At 45.1% G+C, this 19,535-nt stretch overlaps 1 protein-coding gene and 1 long non-coding RNA gene across 4 annotated transcripts in view; both read left to right on the top strand.

The window, feature by feature from the left end:
* LOC127005155 (serine/threonine-protein phosphatase 4 regulatory subunit 1-like) overlaps positions 1–19,535 on the top strand; it is a 187,257-nt gene that overhangs the window by 145,519 nt on the left and 22,203 nt on the right. For all 3 annotated transcript variants that reach the window (XM_050873791.1, XM_050873793.1, XM_050873794.1), the window contains one exon: positions 1,472–1,618. In XM_050873791.1, coding sequence (XP_050729748.1) covers positions 1,472–1,618 — 147 coding nt within the window. The remainder of the gene's footprint in view (positions 1–1,471; positions 1,619–19,535) is intronic.
* Positions 2,605–5,958, top strand: LOC127005156 (uncharacterized). The gene is made up of 2 exons (XR_007758355.1): positions 2,605–5,596; positions 5,663–5,958. It is a non-coding gene; the product is annotated as an uncharacterized LOC127005156 (long non-coding RNA).

Here is a 19,535-nt window from a genome sequence, read left to right as displayed (position 1 = left end):
CATGATCAACATCATCATCAGTGGTTGTGATCTTTGTCTTGCGAAGGCGTGGTAGTACCTGAAGAAAGCAGGGAAGAGTGTAGTGACGAAGACTGCAGGGAAGAGGGCAAGGAAGCATGTAGTGGTATTGGGAGCAAGGGAACAGATAGGGAAGAATCATACATGTCTCAACCCCCCCATCTCCGTCATCAGGCCGGGTGAGGGAAGAGTTCCTGTCTTCGGGGGGTGCGAGCTTCGTGTTCCCCTTCCAAGGCAGTGAAGCGGACCTTACATAACCTTACTGAATTTCGTTCACTAGGCTCACCGCGCCTAACACTGGCCCGTGCTGTGTCCGGCAGTTAAGTCCTCCGGGGCGACCACTAATGGCACGGCACTATGGGTCTGCGTAATGAGAGGGGGGGAGAACAACAGCACCGGCCGAACGGATTATCCTTGTTCTGTACAATGGGAGTCCCTGGACAATTGAAGTCTTTGTCGTGCTGACAATTTTTTTTACACCATTAGATAGAGATGGACAGTATTTAGAGACATGTGTAAAATATAGTTTGTGTTTAGGAAAGGGAGGTCACGCGTTTCAACAACTCGATAGATGTACTACAGGGAAGGGATGGATGGATGGAGAAGGGGGCGAATTCCTCTCCTGCCATTGTTCTTTCCTTCTTCGATGGGATATGGAAGCAAACTTTGTGGTAGTAGTAGTAGTAATAGTAGCAGCAGCGGTAAGGCTCGAGGACATCATTAAACTGTTTCACGAGCGGGAAGGCCGCCAAGTAAAGGACGATTTGGAGGTATTAGCCAAACACTATCTTTACCTTTACTTTATTTTCTTATCCTTATCTTTCTTGCCTTAACTTTCCTTATTTTACCTTACCTTTTCTTAACTTACTTTACCTTACCTTATCTTAACCTCCCTTACTTAACCTAAGTTACTTTACCTTTCCCTACCTTACTTTACCTTACCTTACCTTATCATAACTTCCCTTCCCTTACTTCACCTTACCTTTATATCATCATATCTTACCTTCCCTTACCTTATACACTACTTTACTTGAGCATAATATTCCCTTCCCTTACCCTACCTTACCTTATCCTAATTTCCCTCACCCTACCTTACCTTATTTTAACTTTCATTACCTTACTTTACTTACACTTTCTTTTGCCTCACCGAACTTTAACCCGATAGCAGCAGGGATCATGTTTCTTAATTATCCCTCTAAGTAAAAATCATCACTCACACAAACCATTTCATAATACATATCAAAGCATTTGTGATCAGTTTATACATCATCTATTTTGGGGGGTTTATATCATGACACTAATTTGGCCCGTCGCTTGTACCAGGTTAACTTATACTTTCTTGGCTTTTTCTTAACTTCCCTTACTATTGCCTTTTCTTAACTTGCCTTCCTTTCCCCCACCTTTACTTCCCTACGTCTTAACCTGACGCGCCGTGTCCGTTGCTCCTCCACAGGTGCGCAAGACGTCCCAGGCGGCGCTGCTGGTGCTGCTGGAGCAGGAGCTGGTGGGGCGCGCCGAGGTGCACAGCCAGGTGTGTCCCGTCATCCTCAACCTCACCTCCAGCGACGCCCTCGACGAGTTCAAGACGGAGGCGGTGGCGGTGAGTGTTGGCCGAGTGTGTGTGTGTGTGTGTGTGTGTGTGTGTGTGTGTGTTTATATGTATTTACTTAATTTTATGTATGGTCCTTTCTCCGTGTCTAATAGTCCAGTCCTTCCTGTGTGTGTGTGTGTGTGTGTGTGTTATTATTGTGTTCTATCATATTAATACGCCTTTACTTGTTCGTATACACGGTACCGTTCTCCCATCCCCTTCCCAATAACAAATACACACACACACACACACACACACACACACACACACACACACACACGTTCCCTTATGATGAGTGTGTGTCTGTCCCATCCCACTGGTACACATTACACAGAGAGAGAGAGAGAGAGAGAGAGAGAGAGAGAGAGTATACATGAGGCTATCTTATTTAATGCATCATCTCGTTTAAGAAGGCTTGAAATACCTTTAATTATAAGCAGGTGTGGCATTAGTCCGCTGAGCAGGTGTTGACTAAATGTTAAGAGAACCACCACCACTACCACCACCACCACCACCACCACTAGTTAATAAGCGTGTAAAGGCGCTATTACACTGGACAAATTTTCCGTGGATCTTCAGTCAAACCACGATTTCCGCTGGCGTGGTTATCATTTGTTTCTTGTTATTGCTGATGATGATGATGGTGAGTAATACCGTCGTCCTTCGTTGAAATCTACCGTAGCTTTGGAAGATCCCGGACACGTCAGAAAACCACGGGAATATGAGAACCACACCAGCGGAGATCTGGTTTAACTGAAGATCCACGGAAAATCTAGTGTCCAAACTTGGTCACGGAAAATAACCGTTAGAACACCAGCACAATACCAGGGCAAAACAGGATGGGGTGGGGGAGAAGAGGTAATGTGTAAGGCTCAGGGTGACACACATTTGACAAGGCTTTCGTAGGAGTTGTGGGGCTTTCCATGGGTAGTCATCTGACCCTGGTGGTAGTGTGACAAAGCATCTGTAGCGCGGGGGGGAAAGGACCGAAAAAGATATGTAAATTACTGAATGACAAAAGAGGAGTAGTGTTTCTGCTAACCTAACCTAAGAAAATCTAGTACCTAAGGCTTGGTCACGGAAAAGGGAGCCGTTACAAAGACCCACACAATACCAGGGCAAAAACAGGATAGGGTGGGGGGAGAAGAGTGGGCCGTAAATAAATGTGTAAACTACTGAATGACAAAAGAGGAGTAGTGTTTCTGCTCACCTAACCTAAGAAAATCTAGTACCTAAGGCTTGGTCACGGAAAAGGGAGCCGTTAGAAAGACCCAAACAATACCAGGGGAGGAGAGGAAGGAGTGGAACTTAAGTAAATGTGTAAGCTAATGAAAGACTGAAGAGAAGTAGTGTTTTTGCTAACCTAAGCTAAGAACATCTAGTACCTAAGGCTTACTCACGTTAAAGGGCGCCGTTACTAAGACCCACACAATGCACGGCCAAGAAAAGGAGTGGAGCTTAAATACATGTGTAAATTAATGGATGACTGAAGAGAAGCAGCATTAGTGTGTTTCTACTTCCATAATAGTCTAAGGAGATGTTTGTTGACTTCCACTAATTTACCTCACTGTTCCGAAAGGGTTCAGAGTTACTTCACCTTTCTCTGGGGTTACGGAGCGATGTAGTTGAGGTCACGAGAGGAGAATGTCACTAGAGCTAAGACCAAGACCACCAGCAGAAGGAACATAGTTGAGGTTGCAAGAGAAGAACCGTCACCACCGTCAAGACCACCAGCAGAAGGACTATAGTTGAGGTTACGAGAGGAGAACCGTCACCACCGCCAAGATCAAGACCACCAGCAGAAGGAATATAGTAGAGGTTACGAGAAGAGAACCGTCACCACCGCCGAGACCAAGCCCACCACCCCCATCAGGAGCCAGAGGAGGGCGTCGCCGTGAAAGACATGGGTAGTGAGATGTACGATTATTGCAACATCTCACTATCTTGTCTTTCACGGGGTCGCGGCCTCCACTAGTCACCAGTCAAGACACCCAACCTCCAGCCAGTCAGTCAGTCAGTCAGTCACAGTCAGTAAGTTAGTGGGTTGGTCAGATTGTTAGTCAGTTCGCCCGTCTGTTAGTCATTCAGTTAGTCAATCCGTCGGTGTCTTTGTTAGATCGTTAGTTAGTCAGATGGTCAGGTTGTTAGTTAGGCAGTCAGTTTCATAATACTTTCGTCCGTGCGTCGGTCAATCAGTTAGTCCGTGTGTTTGTTTGTTAGTCTGAAAGTTAGTTAGGCAGTGAGTTTCTCAGTTCGTTCGTCTCGCCGTTAGTCAGTCAATCAGTTAGTAAGTTTTTGTGATGGTTAGTTAGTCAGCCAGTCAGTCAGTTAGGTAGGTAGGCAGTAGGGTGTTAGGCAATCCATTCGTCTGCCCGTTAGTCATTGTTATCCAGTCTTCCTTTGTTAATTTGTCAAGAAAATAGTTAAATAAGTCAGTCAGTCAGTCAGATATTCAGCCAGTCAATTTAGCAAGTCAGGTAGTTTGTCAGGTATACTCAGTCAATCATTCCCTCCGTCAGTCAAAACTCCGCTAATCTACCAGTCATGAGAGGCAGGAGTCACCCTCATCCTCCCCCATCCGTTAGGAGTCACCCAGGCAACAGTTGATTAAAGACCTACCAATCAGTTGGTCACTCACGCCGCCGTTCACGCCCTTCCTCTTCCTCCTCCTCCTCCTCCTCCAGCAGCCAATGTACGAAAATAGCCCCGGAAATGTATATGTAACTCAGTAAACTTTCTGTGGCTATGAAAGTAAAGATAAGGAGGAAGAGAAGAGAGTACGGAGGTAAAGTTAATCTAGGGAGACAAGGGAAAAAAATAGGTATGTACTTACGTTAACTTTCAGTGGTTATGAAGGTAACGTGGAAGAAGGAAAATAGGAGGAGGAGGAGGAGGAATAGAGAAGAGTACACTAAGAAACGCAAAAGGGAGAGAGAAGGGAAATAATAATTGAACGATAAAGGAAGCAAAGTTATAGAAAGAATAGAAGAAGAAGAAAGGGTAGGGAAAGAGAGGCAAGCAAAAGAGAAAATAAGAAAAAAAGTTGTGAACGATTAAGGAAGCAAAGTTAAAAAGGAAGAGGAGGAAGAGTAAGAAAAGAGAGTACCGAAAGAAACACAAGGAAAAGAGAGAGAATAGGAAAAAAAATGTAAACGGTGAAGGAAGCAAAGTAAAAAAAAAGAATAGAAAGAGGAGGAGGAAGAAAAGAGAGTACCGAAAGAAACGCAAACAAAAGAGAGAATAGGGAAAAAAATTGTGAACGGTGAAGGAAGCAAAGTAAAAAAATAAAAAAAAAAGTAGGAAGTGGAGGGAAAAAAGTTGTGAACGATGAAGGAAGCAAAGTTTAAAAAGAGAACGGGAACTTTGAAGTAGGAGGTGTAGCCTGTTGAAAGAAGAGCGAGGGTATAGAGCAAAAGGAGGGAAGAAAACACAGAACTTGGCTAAAGAAGAACGGCGTGAGGAGGAGGGGGGGTGGGGGGGGGAGAGAGAGAGAGGCGCTTGGTAAAGAAAGAAACGGCAGGCAAACTTAGAAGTAGAGGAAAGTTTGTTAAAGAATAGGAGCATAAAGGAACGGGTATAGACGGAAGAGGAAAGGAAAGAAGAGAGCAGGTGACAGGGGATGAGAAAACAAACAATTGATAAAAGGGAATCAGATCGAGAGAAAATAACCTGCAAGGAAAATGATTAAATATAGCAATAAGCATGTGCATTAAAGAGGCAAGATATAAGAGAGAAATATAGACTTTTGTAAGGGGAATAATAAGTGATTAGTGAAGAGGCAGAAAGTAAAGTAAAGCGTTGTAAGGGTAATATAACAGAAGCAAGAGGCAGAAAGTATGAATAGAACTTTGTAAGGAAAATAATGACATAGAAGTAAACAATCGCAAGATGTATAAAGTAAGAGAAATAGAACTTTGTAAGGAAAATAATGACATAGAAGTAAACAATCACAAGATGTATAAAGTAAGAGAAATAGAACTTTGTAAGGTAAATAATGACATGGAAGTTAGCAATCACAAGATGTATAAAGTAAGAGAAATTGAACTTTGTAAGGAAAATAATGACATAGAAGTAAGCAATCACAAGATCTATAAAGTAAGAGAAATAGAACTTTGTAAGGTAAATAATGACATGGAAGTTAGCAATCACAAGATGTATAAAGTAAGAGAAATAGAACTTTGTAAGGAAAACAAGATTAAAAAAAAAAGGCAGAAAGTAATGAGACACCAAATTTTGAAAGGAAATCAACAACATAGAAATCAGCATTTAGAGTAAAGAGGTAGAAAGAAGCAAAAAAAAAATAGGAAAGAAAAAAAACTTGCCAAAGGAAAAAAAAAAGAAAGAAAGAAGTATCAACGGCAAAAGGCAAAGGATGGAACGCCACTTGGAAGGCAGAGAAGAGAACGAAGAACACTGGAGAGAACGTGAAGAGGATGAGGAGAGCCAGGGAGACGGACGAGCCTTGCGTTGGGTACTGGCATCAAACTGGTTTGTCATAGCTCGCTGCTCGCTATCCTATCACAGCCAGCTTTGATGAGCAGTGCCCGGCGTCCCTCACACCGCCCCCGTCTGCACCACGCCACGCTACGCTACGGACCATACCTACTACCTTCCGACCACCGACCTTCCATCCTACGGCCCATGTTCTATCGACAAAGTCTCCTACGCCGTATGATCTGTCGACTTTATTGCCTTTGTTGATAATGTTATGTCGACCTACCGCCTAAGATATGTTGACCTACCGCTCTTGTTACATCACCAACCTCCTATGTTATGTCGACCTACCATCATACCGCCTGTGTTATATCGGCAAACTCTCCTTCCGCCTATGTTATATCGACCTACCATCCTTCCGCCTAAGTTATGTCGACCTACCATCCTTCCGCCTAAGATATGTCGACCTACCATCCTTCCGCCTAAGTTATGTCGACCTACCATCCTTCCGCCTAAGATATGTCGACCTACCATCCTTCCGCCTAAGTTATGTCGACCTACCATCCTTCTGCCCATGTTATGTCGACCTACCATCCTTCTGCCCATGTTATGTCGACCCACCATCCTTTCGCCTAAGTTATGTCGACCTACCATCCTTCTGCCCATGTTATGTCGACCTACCATCCTTCCACCGTCTACCTACCATCTTGCAGCCTATGTTATATCGGTCTACCATCCCACTGCTTATGTCGACAAACTCTCCTACCGCCTGTGTTATGTCGACCTAATCACGCCAGACTCAACCGCCTTCGTTATGTCACCCTACCGATCATGTTATTTCGCTCAGTCGCATTTCTACTCTTATTTGTCACCTTACAGCCCTAATATGATGCTCAACCACCCTTGCCGCCCCTTCCACCTATGTTATACTCGCCACGCTTCCTTTCTTCTCTCTCCTCCTTATCTTACAATTTTTCTCTCCTCTTTCATTTCCTTCCTCCTCCTCCCCCACCTTTTCTTCTCCATATCATCTTTTCTTCCACCATCCTCATTTTTTTTTTTTTTTTATCCGAACAATCTTTTATTTCCTCTTTTCTCTCCTTCTCCATTTCTTCCCCTACCTTTGCTCCTCCTCCTCCTCCATTCCTCTCCCTTCTCATCCTTATCCGGCTTATCTTCTTCCTTCTCTTTCCTCCCCTACCTCGTCTTATCTCTTCTCTCCCTTCTCTTCCTCCTCCTACCCACCCATGTTATGTTACCTTACGCTCTACCCACCCATGTTATGTTACCTTCAAGCCCACGTAACAGCCCCTTCCTCCGACCTATGTTATACAACCTTACCGCCCTACCCGCCCATGTTATGTTACCTTCCCACCCACGTTACGCCACCCACGCCACTTTCTCGTCACTTCCGCCCATGTTAGTCGCCCCACCACCCACCCACCCTACCTGCCCTCGCCACGCCCTTTATCGCCTCTATCCCCGACCCACGTCCCCTGCTCGCCATGTCAAGCCATGCCACCCCTCCCCGCCGCCCACACCAACCGCCAACACGCCCGTATGTCATCATTTGTCACGCGCCACGCCCGCGCCTTAACCACGCCTACATACACAGAAGCCGCCCCCACGTGACGCGCGCACGCACCCCCCATTCCCCTCCACCCACGCACAAACATACATACGCACTCACAATACGCACATTATTACTAAGTCACCCACGCCACGCCCACACCTGTAAAATGATCACCACACACACACACACACCACCCACGCGACTCCTTACGCCCACCGCCCCCTCCCCTCCATATCCACCCACACAGCAACACCATCTCAAGCCACGCCCACACGTCAGTCACACACACACACGCACACGCACACACACACACACACACACACACACACACACACACACACACACACACACTAAGCCACGCCCACCATCACTTCGTATTTGCCTCAGTAACAACAACGCTTGATATTAAATTATTATTATTATCATTACTACTACTACTACTACTACTACTACTACTACTACTACTACTACTACTACCACTACTACTGTAATATGTATTACTTCTACTATCATTTTTATCATCATTCAATTTGTTAGTCGTAGTTTATAGGCGTCACTCATTATTATTATTATTATTATTATTATTATTATTATTATTATTACGGAGAGAGGTCGTGACTCAGCCATTATGTAACCGACAAACCATATGGGGCGTAGGGAGGAGGAGGAGGAGGAGGAGGAGGGAGAAGGACCGAGGAGGGGAGAGAGAGAGAGAGAGAGAGAGAGAGAGAGAGAGAGAGAGAGAGAGAGAGAGAGAGAGAGTTGAGGTGTATTGATCCCTCCCTTTCCTTTCCTCCCTCCATCTCTCCCTCCCTTTCCTCCCTCCATCTCTCCCTCCCCTTCCTTCCTCCCTTCCCTCCCCTTCCTCCCCTTCCCACGTGGAGGGAATACCGATTGATGCCTTCACCTGCCATTCCTCCCCCATCAGTCATTTTTAGGGCAGATTTGAAATGAGGTTACGACGAGGAGGAGGAGAGGAAGAAGAGGGGGGAGAAGGAAAAAGGGAAAGATGGAGAGGAAGGAAGAGGTGCAGATGAGAGGAGGAGGAGGAGAGGAATAGAAAGGAACAAGATAGAGAGGTGTAGATTAGAGGAGGAGGAGGAGGAGGAGGAGAGATGAGATGAGAGGAGGAAAGGAAGAAGAGATAGATACAGATGAAAGGAAGAGGAGGAGGAGGAGGAAGGGGAATAGGAAGATAAAAGAGAAAGATGAAGAGGAGGAGGAGGAGAAGAATGGGAAGGAAATGGAGAGTTGAAGATGAGAGAAGGAAGAGAAGAGGTGAGAAGGAGAAAGGGGAAGAGTAATAGGAGGAGGAAGAGAAGGGAGAGAAGAGTTGAGACGAGGTAGGGGAGGAAAGAGGAGGAAGAATATAAGCCGGATAAGGATGAGAAGGGAGAGGAATGGAGGAGGAAAAGTAGGGGAAGAAATGGAGAAGGGAAAAAAAAGAGAAAATAAAAGATTGCTCGGGTAAAAAAAGAGGATGGTGGAAAAAAAGAAGATAGGGAGAAGAAAAGGTGGGGGAGGAGGAGGAAGGAAATGAAAGAGGAGAGAAAAATTGTAAGATAAGGAGAGAGAAGAAAGGAAGCGTGGCGAGTAAGAGGGAGGAGAGGAGGAAGAAGAGAGAAAAAAAGAGAAAAGAAAAAAGAAGTGGATGGAGAGGAAAGAAGGAAAGCGGAGGAGAGAATAGACATAAAGGATTAGGAAGATATAGAGAAGAAAAGATACAAGGAGAGAAAGAAGGGAGGAAAGTAAAGAAAGGAGAGAAAAGATAAGGAAGATAGAGAAGGTCGTTGACGAGAAAGAGGAGGAAAAGGAAGGAGAGAACAGATAAGTTAAGATACGGAAGATAAAGAAGAGAAAATGCTTAAAGAGGAAGATAAGGAGGGAGAGGAAGGAGAGAAAAGATAAGATACGGAAGATAGAGAACATGCTTAAAGAGGAGGAGAAGGAGGGAGAGGAAAGAGAGAAAAGATAGGTTAAGATACGGAAGATAGAGAAGAGAAGATGCTTGTAGAGGATGAGAAGGAGGGAGAGGAAAGAGAGAACAGATAAAAGGAAGGAGAGAAAAGATAAGTTAAGATACGGAAGATAGAGAAGATGCTTGTAGAGGATGAGAAGGAGGGAGAGGAAGGAAAGAAAAGATAAGTCAAGATAGGAAAGAGGTAAGATGCTGGACGTTTGAGGAAGAGGAAAGGGTTGAGTGGTCTTGTTGGTGAGAGAAGGAGGGTGAGGAAGAAAGGAGAGAAAAAACAGATCAAAAAATTAAGAAGATACCTAGGCAAGAGAAGATGCTGGAAGAGTACAAAGAAGAGGACAATGAAGAGGAAGAAAAGGAGGATCAGGGGTCTTGGTGTTCGTCAAAGTGGGTGTGACGCGATGCTGTTTCAAGACCGTATCACAGCCACCTTTGATGAGCTACCAAGGTCCCACAGCATCACAGCACCACCGCCGCAGCTACCCTCAACCACAGCATCCCGCATCTCCTCTCTCTTCAACAGCATCCAACTCTTCTCATCTCTCATCTTCCTTACACAGCATCATCGACAATCTTGAATCTTCCTCTTCCTTCACTCATCTCCACATCCCACAGCATTACCAGCATCCACTCTTCTCTCCATCTCATCCCCGCCTTCTTCAACAGCATCCTTCATCCTTTCCCTACCAGCAGCATCCACTATCTCCTCATCCCACATCGTCATCCTCTTCAACAGCATTCAACTCCTCATCTTTGCTCCTCTCTATACCACAGCAAAATCACATCATCAACGACAGTCCTCCTCTTCCTCCTCCTCCTTCACAGCATCATCCATTCATCTCTCCTCTCATTCCTTCTCTTCCACAGCATCACAGCACCAACACAGCCTTTCTTTATCCCTAACCCCCCCCCCCCCATACACACACACACACACACACACACACAGCAGTTATGAGCCTTTTCAACAGCATATATTCCCCACCTTTCCCTCCCTCCCTTTATCCACAATCCACACAGCATCGTCCACCCTCCTCCCCTTCCCCCTTACTCCTTCGCCACAGTAATACACCCCCTTCAGCTTGGCAACTTTAGTGAACTCCTCCCCTCCCCCCTCCCCCCCACACAGTTTCAAGCAGCATCCCCCCCTCCCCCCCTTTACCACAGCATCTCTCTCTTCTCTCCACCCTTTGCTCCTCACCACAGCACCTCTCTCTTCTCTCCATCCTTTCCTCCTCCTCACAGCATCTCTCTCTTCTCTCCATCCTTTCCTCCTCCTCACAGCATCTCTCTCTTCTCTCCATCTTTTCCTCCTCCTCACAGCATCTCTCTTCTCTCCATCCTTTCCTCCTCCTCACAGCATCTCTTCTCTCCATCCTTTCCTCCTCACCATAGCATCTCTCTTCTCTCCTTCCTTTCCTCCTTACCACAGCATCTCTTCTCCATCCTTTTCTCCCCATCTTTATTTTTTCCCTCCACAGCATCTCAACTTTTCCCTCCTCAACACTGCATATTTTCTCTCCCTTCCCCTCATTACCACAGCAAGAACGCGCCCCCACCTTACCCCCTCCCCCCAGACTATCCCTCCATTTCCTTAGGCGTCAATTACTCCTCCTCTCTTTCCCTTCCACTCCCTTACCTTACCTGCCAAAACTTTTACTGTCCATCTGTCCTTCCCTTCCCTTCTCCTCCCTTCCCCCCTATCCATCCGTCTTTCCCTTCCCCTGTCATCATCATCATTCGAATCTTCTACTCTATGCACTCGTCCGTCTTTCCCTCCCCGTCGGCATCACCCACAGCAGGAGATGAAGTAACAGGAGTAGCGGTCACAGCATCTCGGCCCTACAAGCGGCGGCCTCTGAACAGCTGCTGGTGTCGGGCCCGTTAAGTCTGCTGTGGTGTGGTGCTTTTATAGCATATCACAGCCTACTTGACGAGTTCTGCTGCCGGTGGAGAACTGCGTGGAGGAGAACTACTGCTGAAGAGGGGGAAGAACGACGAGAAGGAAGAACAATTGTTTAGGATGAGGAGGATAAGAAGGAGGTCGGTGTTGGAGGAGAGGATGACGAGAAGAAAGATGTACAGATAAGGAGTTTGATGATGCTCAAGGAAAAGAACGACGAGAAGGGAGGAGTTTGGTGTTGGAGGAAAGGACAACGAGAAGGAAGAACTGTGTGAAGTATGTAGGAGGGAGAGTTTGCTGCCAGAGGAATGGTTTGCGCGAGAGAAAAAAAGCTTAAAGGAGGTACAAACGAAAGGTGTAGACTAAATTAGACTTGTAAGGGAAGAACGTGCATGGAGGAGAAACTCATAAAAGGCGTAACTTGCTCATGGAAAAGAGGGAGGAGACTAGGAGGAGGAGGAAAAGGGGAACCATAATGAGGAACTATATACTTGTAGGGAAAAGGCGTACAAGGAATAGCCTGAAGGAGAAACTGCTTTGTGTCGGGAACAGGTCCACGAAGGAGGAGGAGGATCCGAAGCCATCGAGTGAGACCCCGCGTGTGTCCTGCCTCACAAAGTGGCTGTTGTATGTGTGTCTGTTCGTCATATCACAGCCAGCTTTGATGAGCGAGGACTACGACCACTGCTACGACCATCACCATTGCTGCCACCACTACCACGACTACCATAACTAGAGGAAAACAAAGGCAGCCGTCCTTCATATTGGGCCCTTGCAGACTCCTATGTTTTTGTTACTTTTGCTACTACTACTGTTAGGTTCGTGGTAATTGTTGTGACGCATCGTTAACTCAGGACAACCGAAATAATCAGAAATAGTTGATTTGAGAGGAACAGGAGGAAGAAAGGGAGAAGGGAAAAGATTACTTGCATAAGAAAAAGGCGAAATAAAAGGAAGATTGGAAGAAGAAAAGATGGGTGAGGAGGGGAGAGAGAGAGAGAGAGAGAGAGAGAGAGAGAGAGAGAGAGAGAGAGAGAGAGAGCAACCATTTCCGTGTTTGCGTCACTGGTCTCGCCACACAAAGCGGGTCGCGGCGTACTTGAACTAGATGTCTCGTATACAGGTGTTAACGAGAGGTCGCAGGTAGCCACGCAGGTGCTCGCCACGGCCGCAAGTGTGTGCGGGCTCTTGTTTGTAAACCATCAAGGTAACTCACGCAGATGCACGCCGTAACCTGCACGTGGACGGCTGACAAAAAAAAGTATCTGATATCTTGTGAGTGATGGATTAGGAGAGTGAACGAAAGATAGAGAGAAGGACAGTACTGATTTTGGGCGTTTTCTGGTGTTTTGGATGTTTCGTAAGTACTTATTTATTTATTTATTTTAGATGATAGGTTAGGAGAGTGAACGAAAGCGAGAGAAGAACAGTACTGATTTTGTGTGTTTTAAAGTGTTTTGTATTTATTCGTATTCTTGAGGAGGATGTATAGTTTGCAGGTCTGGTCTGTCTGTACAAACTTAAGTATGAACGATAGATTAGGAAGGTGAACGAAAACTAGGGAAAATTAGGACACTTCTTTGTATGTGGTATATCTCGTTGGGCGTTTTCATATTAATTCGTGTTTTGGGTGTAAGTCCTTTGGGGGGGGGGGTTACTATACAAGTGTTAGCTCAATTATGAACGATAAATAAATGAATACTGCGGGATGTAATGATAGTCTTGATTACATTTCCATCTTACTTCATGTTTTTGAGTAGCATATATTTTTTTTACATCTTTTTTTTTTATTTCTACATTTATTTATTTATTTTGTTGCTGACCCTACAAGTTACCAGCAAACCTAACGTCAGATTACTCAGAGACGGAAAGTATATTATAAATGTTTTGTGTATTTTTATTTTTATTTTATTTGTTTATTTATGTATTTATTTTTATTGCTGACCCTACGAGTTACCAGCAAACCTAACGTCAGATTACTCAGAGACGGAAATATATTATAAATGTTGTGTATTTTTATTTATATTTTGTTTGTTTATTTACATATTTTTATTGCTGACCCTACGAGTTACCAGAAAACTTAACACCATCAGTCTAAGAAGCGGAAATTAAGCTAGGTATGAACGTCGTGTGTTTCAGAACGCTTTCATCATCCCTCTATTCTCTCTCGGGTAGCATGTACATTTGGGTGCCTACCTGTGTTACCTTGATCATATCCCGGCACAGGTGTGAACGCGCAGCCCCCGACACACGCGTTCATGTCACTGGAACTAGTGCCAGGTAATACATCACTAGCAGGTGTTGCGCTAGTGCCATTAACCCTTGAACGCTAACCATGGGTATGAGGTACCCATGCGAATGACGCCATTGCCATTGTGTATGGTTCCGGTGCTCTGAGGGTACCCATCTCCTCAGTAGCTTCATGTGCCCGCTTGACAGTGTAGGGGAAGGTCACGTTGTCTCGCTCTCTCTGCTCACCTTTGTTGTAGGCCTACATTCGGGTGCGGCATACCCATGGTTGGTGATACAGGGTGTTGTACATGTCCCTAGGATATTGTTTACGTACTTTTTTAGTGATCACCTGTGCAGTGGATCACAGGACCTGGGAGGCCATACAAGAAGTTTGGAAGCCATCGGATGATAATTTTTTTTATGAAATTTTTTTTTTGAAATTTTTGAACATTTTTCCTATTTTTAGTAACATTTTTCAGTACCTGATTTTCATACCAAAACAATACGTTTTTCAGTTCTTCTTAATGTTAAGTCAAGATACAAAGTTTGAAGTCCCTTCATGTAACTTTATTCCATTAAAACTTTACATTTAATTTTATTTATTTTTTTTTCAAAATCGGGTATGATGTACCCATGGTTAGTAGTGGTGTGACTTTTTCTAAGGTTAGTGTTCTAGGGTTAAGATAGAAGATCACGTGCGGCTGCTGGCTTTGTGTTGCTGCGCGCTGCTGTGGTTACTGCGGAGAGGCGGGTGTGTCAAGCTAAAGGGGCTATTACACTGGGCAAATTTTCTGTGAATCTTCAATCAAACCACGATTTTTGCTGGCGTGGTTCTCATATTTCCGTGGCTTTCTGATGTGTCCACGATCTTCCAAAGCTACGGTAGATTTCACTGAAGGACGACGGTATTACTCACCATCATCAGCAGCAGCAATAACAAGAAACAAAGACAACCACGCTAGCGGAAATCGTGGTTTGACTGAAGATCCACGGAAAATTTGTCCGGTGTAATAGCCCCTTAATGTTAGGTCTGCCGTAATGTATCCCGGTGTAGCCATCATGCAGGTGTTGCTTACGCTGAGAGGAAGCTTGTTGTCTTTAGCTGGTATTCTCACTCTCGACACCTTACTTCGCCTGTTTGAAAAGCCTCGTAAAAGTTGCTACGATGTTCATGGAGTTTTGTAATTGTAATGTTGGGTTTGCCGTAATGTATCCCGGTGTGGCGCTCATGCTATTGCTGCTGCCTATACTGAGAGGAAGCTTGTTGTCTTAAGCTCGTATTCTCACTCGACACCTTACTTCGCCTGTCTGAAAAGCCTCGTAAAAGTTGCTACGATGTTCATGGAGTTTTGTAATTCTAATGTTGGGTTTGCCGTAATGTATCCCGGTGTGGCGCTCATGCTATTGCTGCTGCCTGTACTGAGAGGAAGCTTGTTGTCTTTAGCTCGTATTTTCACTCTGCACCTTACTTCGCCTGTTTGAAAAGCCTCGTAAAAGTTGCTACGATGTTCATGGAGTTTTGTAATTGTAATGTTGGGTTTGCCGTAATGTGTGCTGCTGGGGCTTACACTGCCAGAAAGGTTGTGGTCTTAGGGGCAGTTCAGTAGTCCCACACAGTCATTGTCAGCGCCCAAGACAAACTATATTCTCCACATTGATCCGTTAATTCTACTCGGTGCCAGATACCAAAGAGATTCCCTGTGTGGTTTCATAAAAGTTCCTCCTCTTTTATATCGACGCCAAACACTATACACAGTCATTGTCAGCGCCCAAGACAAACTACAAACTATATTCTCCACAATGATCTGTTAATTCTACTCAGTGCCAGATACCAAAGAGATTCCCTGTGTGGTTACCTAAAAGTTCCTCCTCTTTTATATCGAGGCCTATATCGACGCCAAACACTATACACAGTCATTGTCAGCGCCCAAGACAAGCTATATTCTCCACAATGATCCGTTAATTCTACTCAGTGCCAGATACCAAAGAGATTCCCTGTGTGGTTTCATAAAAGTTCCTCCTCTTTTATATCGAGGCCAAACATTATACAAGTCATTTTCGTGGTATTTTGTGTTTGGTTGGGCAGCTTACAAATTTGCTATACTGTACTGGTCCTTTAGCTCAACGTATCTGCACCTCAGTTCGCCTGTTCGAAAAGCCCGTCGTAGAAGTTGCTGGGATTTACATGGATTGCTTTGTGATCTTAGTGATAGTTTTACACGACTTTTGCACCATGGACGGCAAAGTCACCCATGAAAACCCGGTTAATCTTCTCTGTGGCCTTGGGAGATGATCGTAATGGGAGCCCGAGACGTGTGAGACTAAGAATACTGTTTGGAGGAGGAAAAGAGCTGTGTCGGAGAAGGGCGTAGAGCTGTGTCACTGGAGCTACTGTTGGGTTCGTTGTAATGCCGCAGCGTGGTGTGCCGTTCATGTTGCTGGTTATGCTAAGCGACTTCTGTGCTTAACCCGGTAGCAGCGACGGGCCAAATTTGTGGCTTTACCGTGTACTAGCGACGGGCCAAATTTTTGTCATGATATAAACTCCCCAACATAGATGATGCATAAACTGATCACAAATGCGTTGACATATATATTATGAAATGGTGTGTTTGATTTTTTTTATTTATTTATTTATTTATTTATTTATTTTTTTATTAATTCGCTTAGAGGGGCCTTTAATTAAGAAACATAATCCCTGCAGCTACCGGGTTAAGGACGGGAACGAAGAAAGATGTTCGCTCTCTCATTGCTTTCACTTTCCTATTCTCTCGGCGTCTCCGGTGTTTAGCGGCTCCTGAACAGGTAGCATATAGTGTTCCCACTCCTCCATCTCTACCTGTTTCGTATCTAATAATAATAAGAATGTATGACTTGGGTCGGTTTAATAAGAATGTATGATTTGGGTCGGTTTAAGAAGAATGTATGATTTGGGTCGGTTTAATAAGAATGTATGATTTGGGTCGGTTTAATAAGAATGTATGATTTGGGTCGGTTTAATAAGAATGTATGATTTGGGTCGGTTTAAGAAGAATGTATGATTTGGGTCGGTTTAAGAAGAATGTATGATTTGGGTCGGTTTAATAAGAATGTATGATTTGGGTCGGTTTAAGAAGAATGTATGATTTGGGTCGGTTTAAGAAGAATGTATGATTTGGGTCGGTTTAATAAGAATGTATGATTTGGGTCGGTTTAATAAGAATGTATGATTTGGGTCGGTTTAATAAGAATGTATGATTTGGGTCGGTTTAATAAGAATGTATGATTTGGGTCGGTTTAATAAGAATGTATGATTTGGGTCGGTTTAATAAGAATGTATGATTTGGGTCGGTTTAATAAGAATGAATGATTTGGGTCAGTTTAATAAGAATGTATGATTTGGGTCGGTTTAATAAGAATGTATGATTTGGGTCGGTTTAATAAGAATGTATGATTTGGGTCGGTTTAATAAGAATGTATGATTTGGGTCGGTTTAAGAAGAATGAATGATTTGGGTCAGTTTAATAAGAATGTATGATTTGGGTCGGTTTAATAATAATGTATGATTTGGGTCGGTTTAATAAGAATGTATGACTTGGGTCGGTTTAAGATGAATGTATGACTGAGGTCGGTTTAAGAAGAATGTATGACTGAGGTCGGTTTCATGCCACGTCAAATACAAAGGAATACCAAGGAGGAAAGACCTTAGAAGTAATACAAAGCGTTAAAAGTCTAAAGAAGAACAAGAACAAGAAGTCGTGTGCGGGACTCAATGAGAAGACTTATGAGAAGTGATACTCTGGTCTGAAGAAGAACAACAACAGCAGGAACTCATGTGCGGGGGTAGAAAGAACGATCCTGCCGGCGCTGCTTGTCAGAGTGGGTGTGATGTGTTGGTGCCAATCATATCACAGCCAGCTTTGATGAGCGCCGCTGTGGGACACTCCTACAAGACGCACACCCCGCACCCCCTGATGCAGTCTACACCCCCGCACTCTCCCATGATGCAGTACTTCTTCCTTCGTGTTGGCGTGACCAGAAGACTAGCTAGGATGCCCTTTGCAATGGCTCCCGGAACTTGAGGCTGTGGTTGGTGTCTTCTTGGTGGTTCTTTAGTCTTCTCCTTAATGCGACTTTGTATGTTGATGTGTGTCCCCACCTATGTATACCCTCACCGCCGAAGGCACCTGTTAATTTTGTTTACAGGTGTAAGTGGGGCGGTGAGTGGGTGGTTCCAAGCTCGTATTGTCAATCATTTGCCTATTTGAAGCGCCTCGCAGAAATTGTTGGGATTTCCATTGACTGCTTTTGTGATCCTAATGATAGTTTTACACGACTTAAGTGTCTTGAACTGGAGAATCACCCATGAAAACCCGGTTAATCTTTGGCTGTGTGATCCTAGGGACAGTTTTACACGACTTCTGTATCTTGAAGGGGAAAATCACCCATGGAGACCCGGTTAATCTTTGGCTGTGTGATCCTAGTGATAGTTTTACACGACTTCTGTATCTTGAAGGGGAAAATCACCCATGGAGACCCGGTTAATCTTTGGCTGTGTGATCCTAGGGACAGTTTTACACTACGTCTGTATCTTGAAGGGGAAAATCACCCATGGAGACCCGGTTAATCTTTGGCTTTGTGATCCTAGTGATAGTTTTACACTACGTCTGTATCTTGAAGGGGGAAATCACTCATGGAGACCCGGTTAATATTCTCTGTAGCACTGGAATATTGTCGTAATGGGACCCCGATACGTTTAAGAATATAGAACCTGATCCCTAAGGTGGCTGTTCCCCTGCCCTATCTCCCTCCCGCCTCGCCGACCCCTCCGCCGTAGCCCGCCTCCTCGCCGCACTCTCTTACCCTCGCCGCCGAAGACACGACCGCCAAATTAAAGCTGCAAGCTGCTGTGTTGGTGGCTGTGTCCTCCGACGCCGCCCCGCCCGTGTATGTCCCCCCCCTCCCCCGTCCTCCTCCTCCTCCTGCAGCATATCATCGCAACAGAAAATTCGTGTGTCCTGTTTGATCGCCGTTTGTTGTTAGTTTTAAGTGGTTGCATCTTGTTCATAATGACTGTGTTGCCTGCTCCTCTCTCTCTCTCTCTCTCTCTCTCTCTCTCTCTCTCTCTCTCTCTCTCTCTCTCTCTCTCTCTCTCTCTCTCTCTCTGCTTCGCCCTAACCTGACGTGACCTGACTCATGGTAACAGGGAAGCAGTGTGTTGAATTATTGCCCATATTTGTTAAGTTTGAAGTTGTGTTTTTATAATGGCTGTGTTTAAGATGTTTCCATAGTGGGTGTGATGTTTAACGTTTTCATAGTGGGTGTGACTTAAAACGTTATAGTAATGGATAATGATGTCCTAAGATGGGTCCTGTCGCACTTCTCTCTCTCTCTCTCTCTCTCTCTCTCTCTCTCTCTCTCTCTCTCTCTCTCTCTCTCTCTCTCTCTCTCTCTCTCTCTCTCTCTCTCTCTCTCTCCCTGGTTCATGGTATCAGAGAAACAGTGTCCTAATAGGTTTACGTCCTGTCGTATTGAGCTTGACACGCCCAAAGATGCCCCGCCGCGTGACGCCCCACCACCTCGCCCCCTCCCCCGCCTGCCTGAGGGTGCTGTACGGGGTCAGGGGGGAGGGGAGTGGGCATATCTAGCGTTAAATATTCCTGGTGAGCCTGAGCATCGGTGACTAACGTTTTGTTTGCCGCGTCCATCACGGAGGGCGTAGCGGGCGCGGCCGGGGAGGTGACAGCCCGACCATCCACCCCCCTGCCCCCGTCTGTAGTGTGGGGGGCAGGCAGGAGGAGAGTGAGGGGGTGTTGCCACGAGCCGTCCGTCC

The sequence above is a fragment of the Eriocheir sinensis genome, chromosome 29 (assembly GCF_024679095.1).
Source record: "Eriocheir sinensis breed Jianghai 21 chromosome 29, ASM2467909v1, whole genome shotgun sequence".
NCBI classification, from domain to species: Eukaryota; Metazoa; Arthropoda; class Malacostraca; order Decapoda; family Varunidae; genus Eriocheir; species Eriocheir sinensis.
This window is presented reverse-complemented; position numbering and strand designations above follow the sequence as displayed.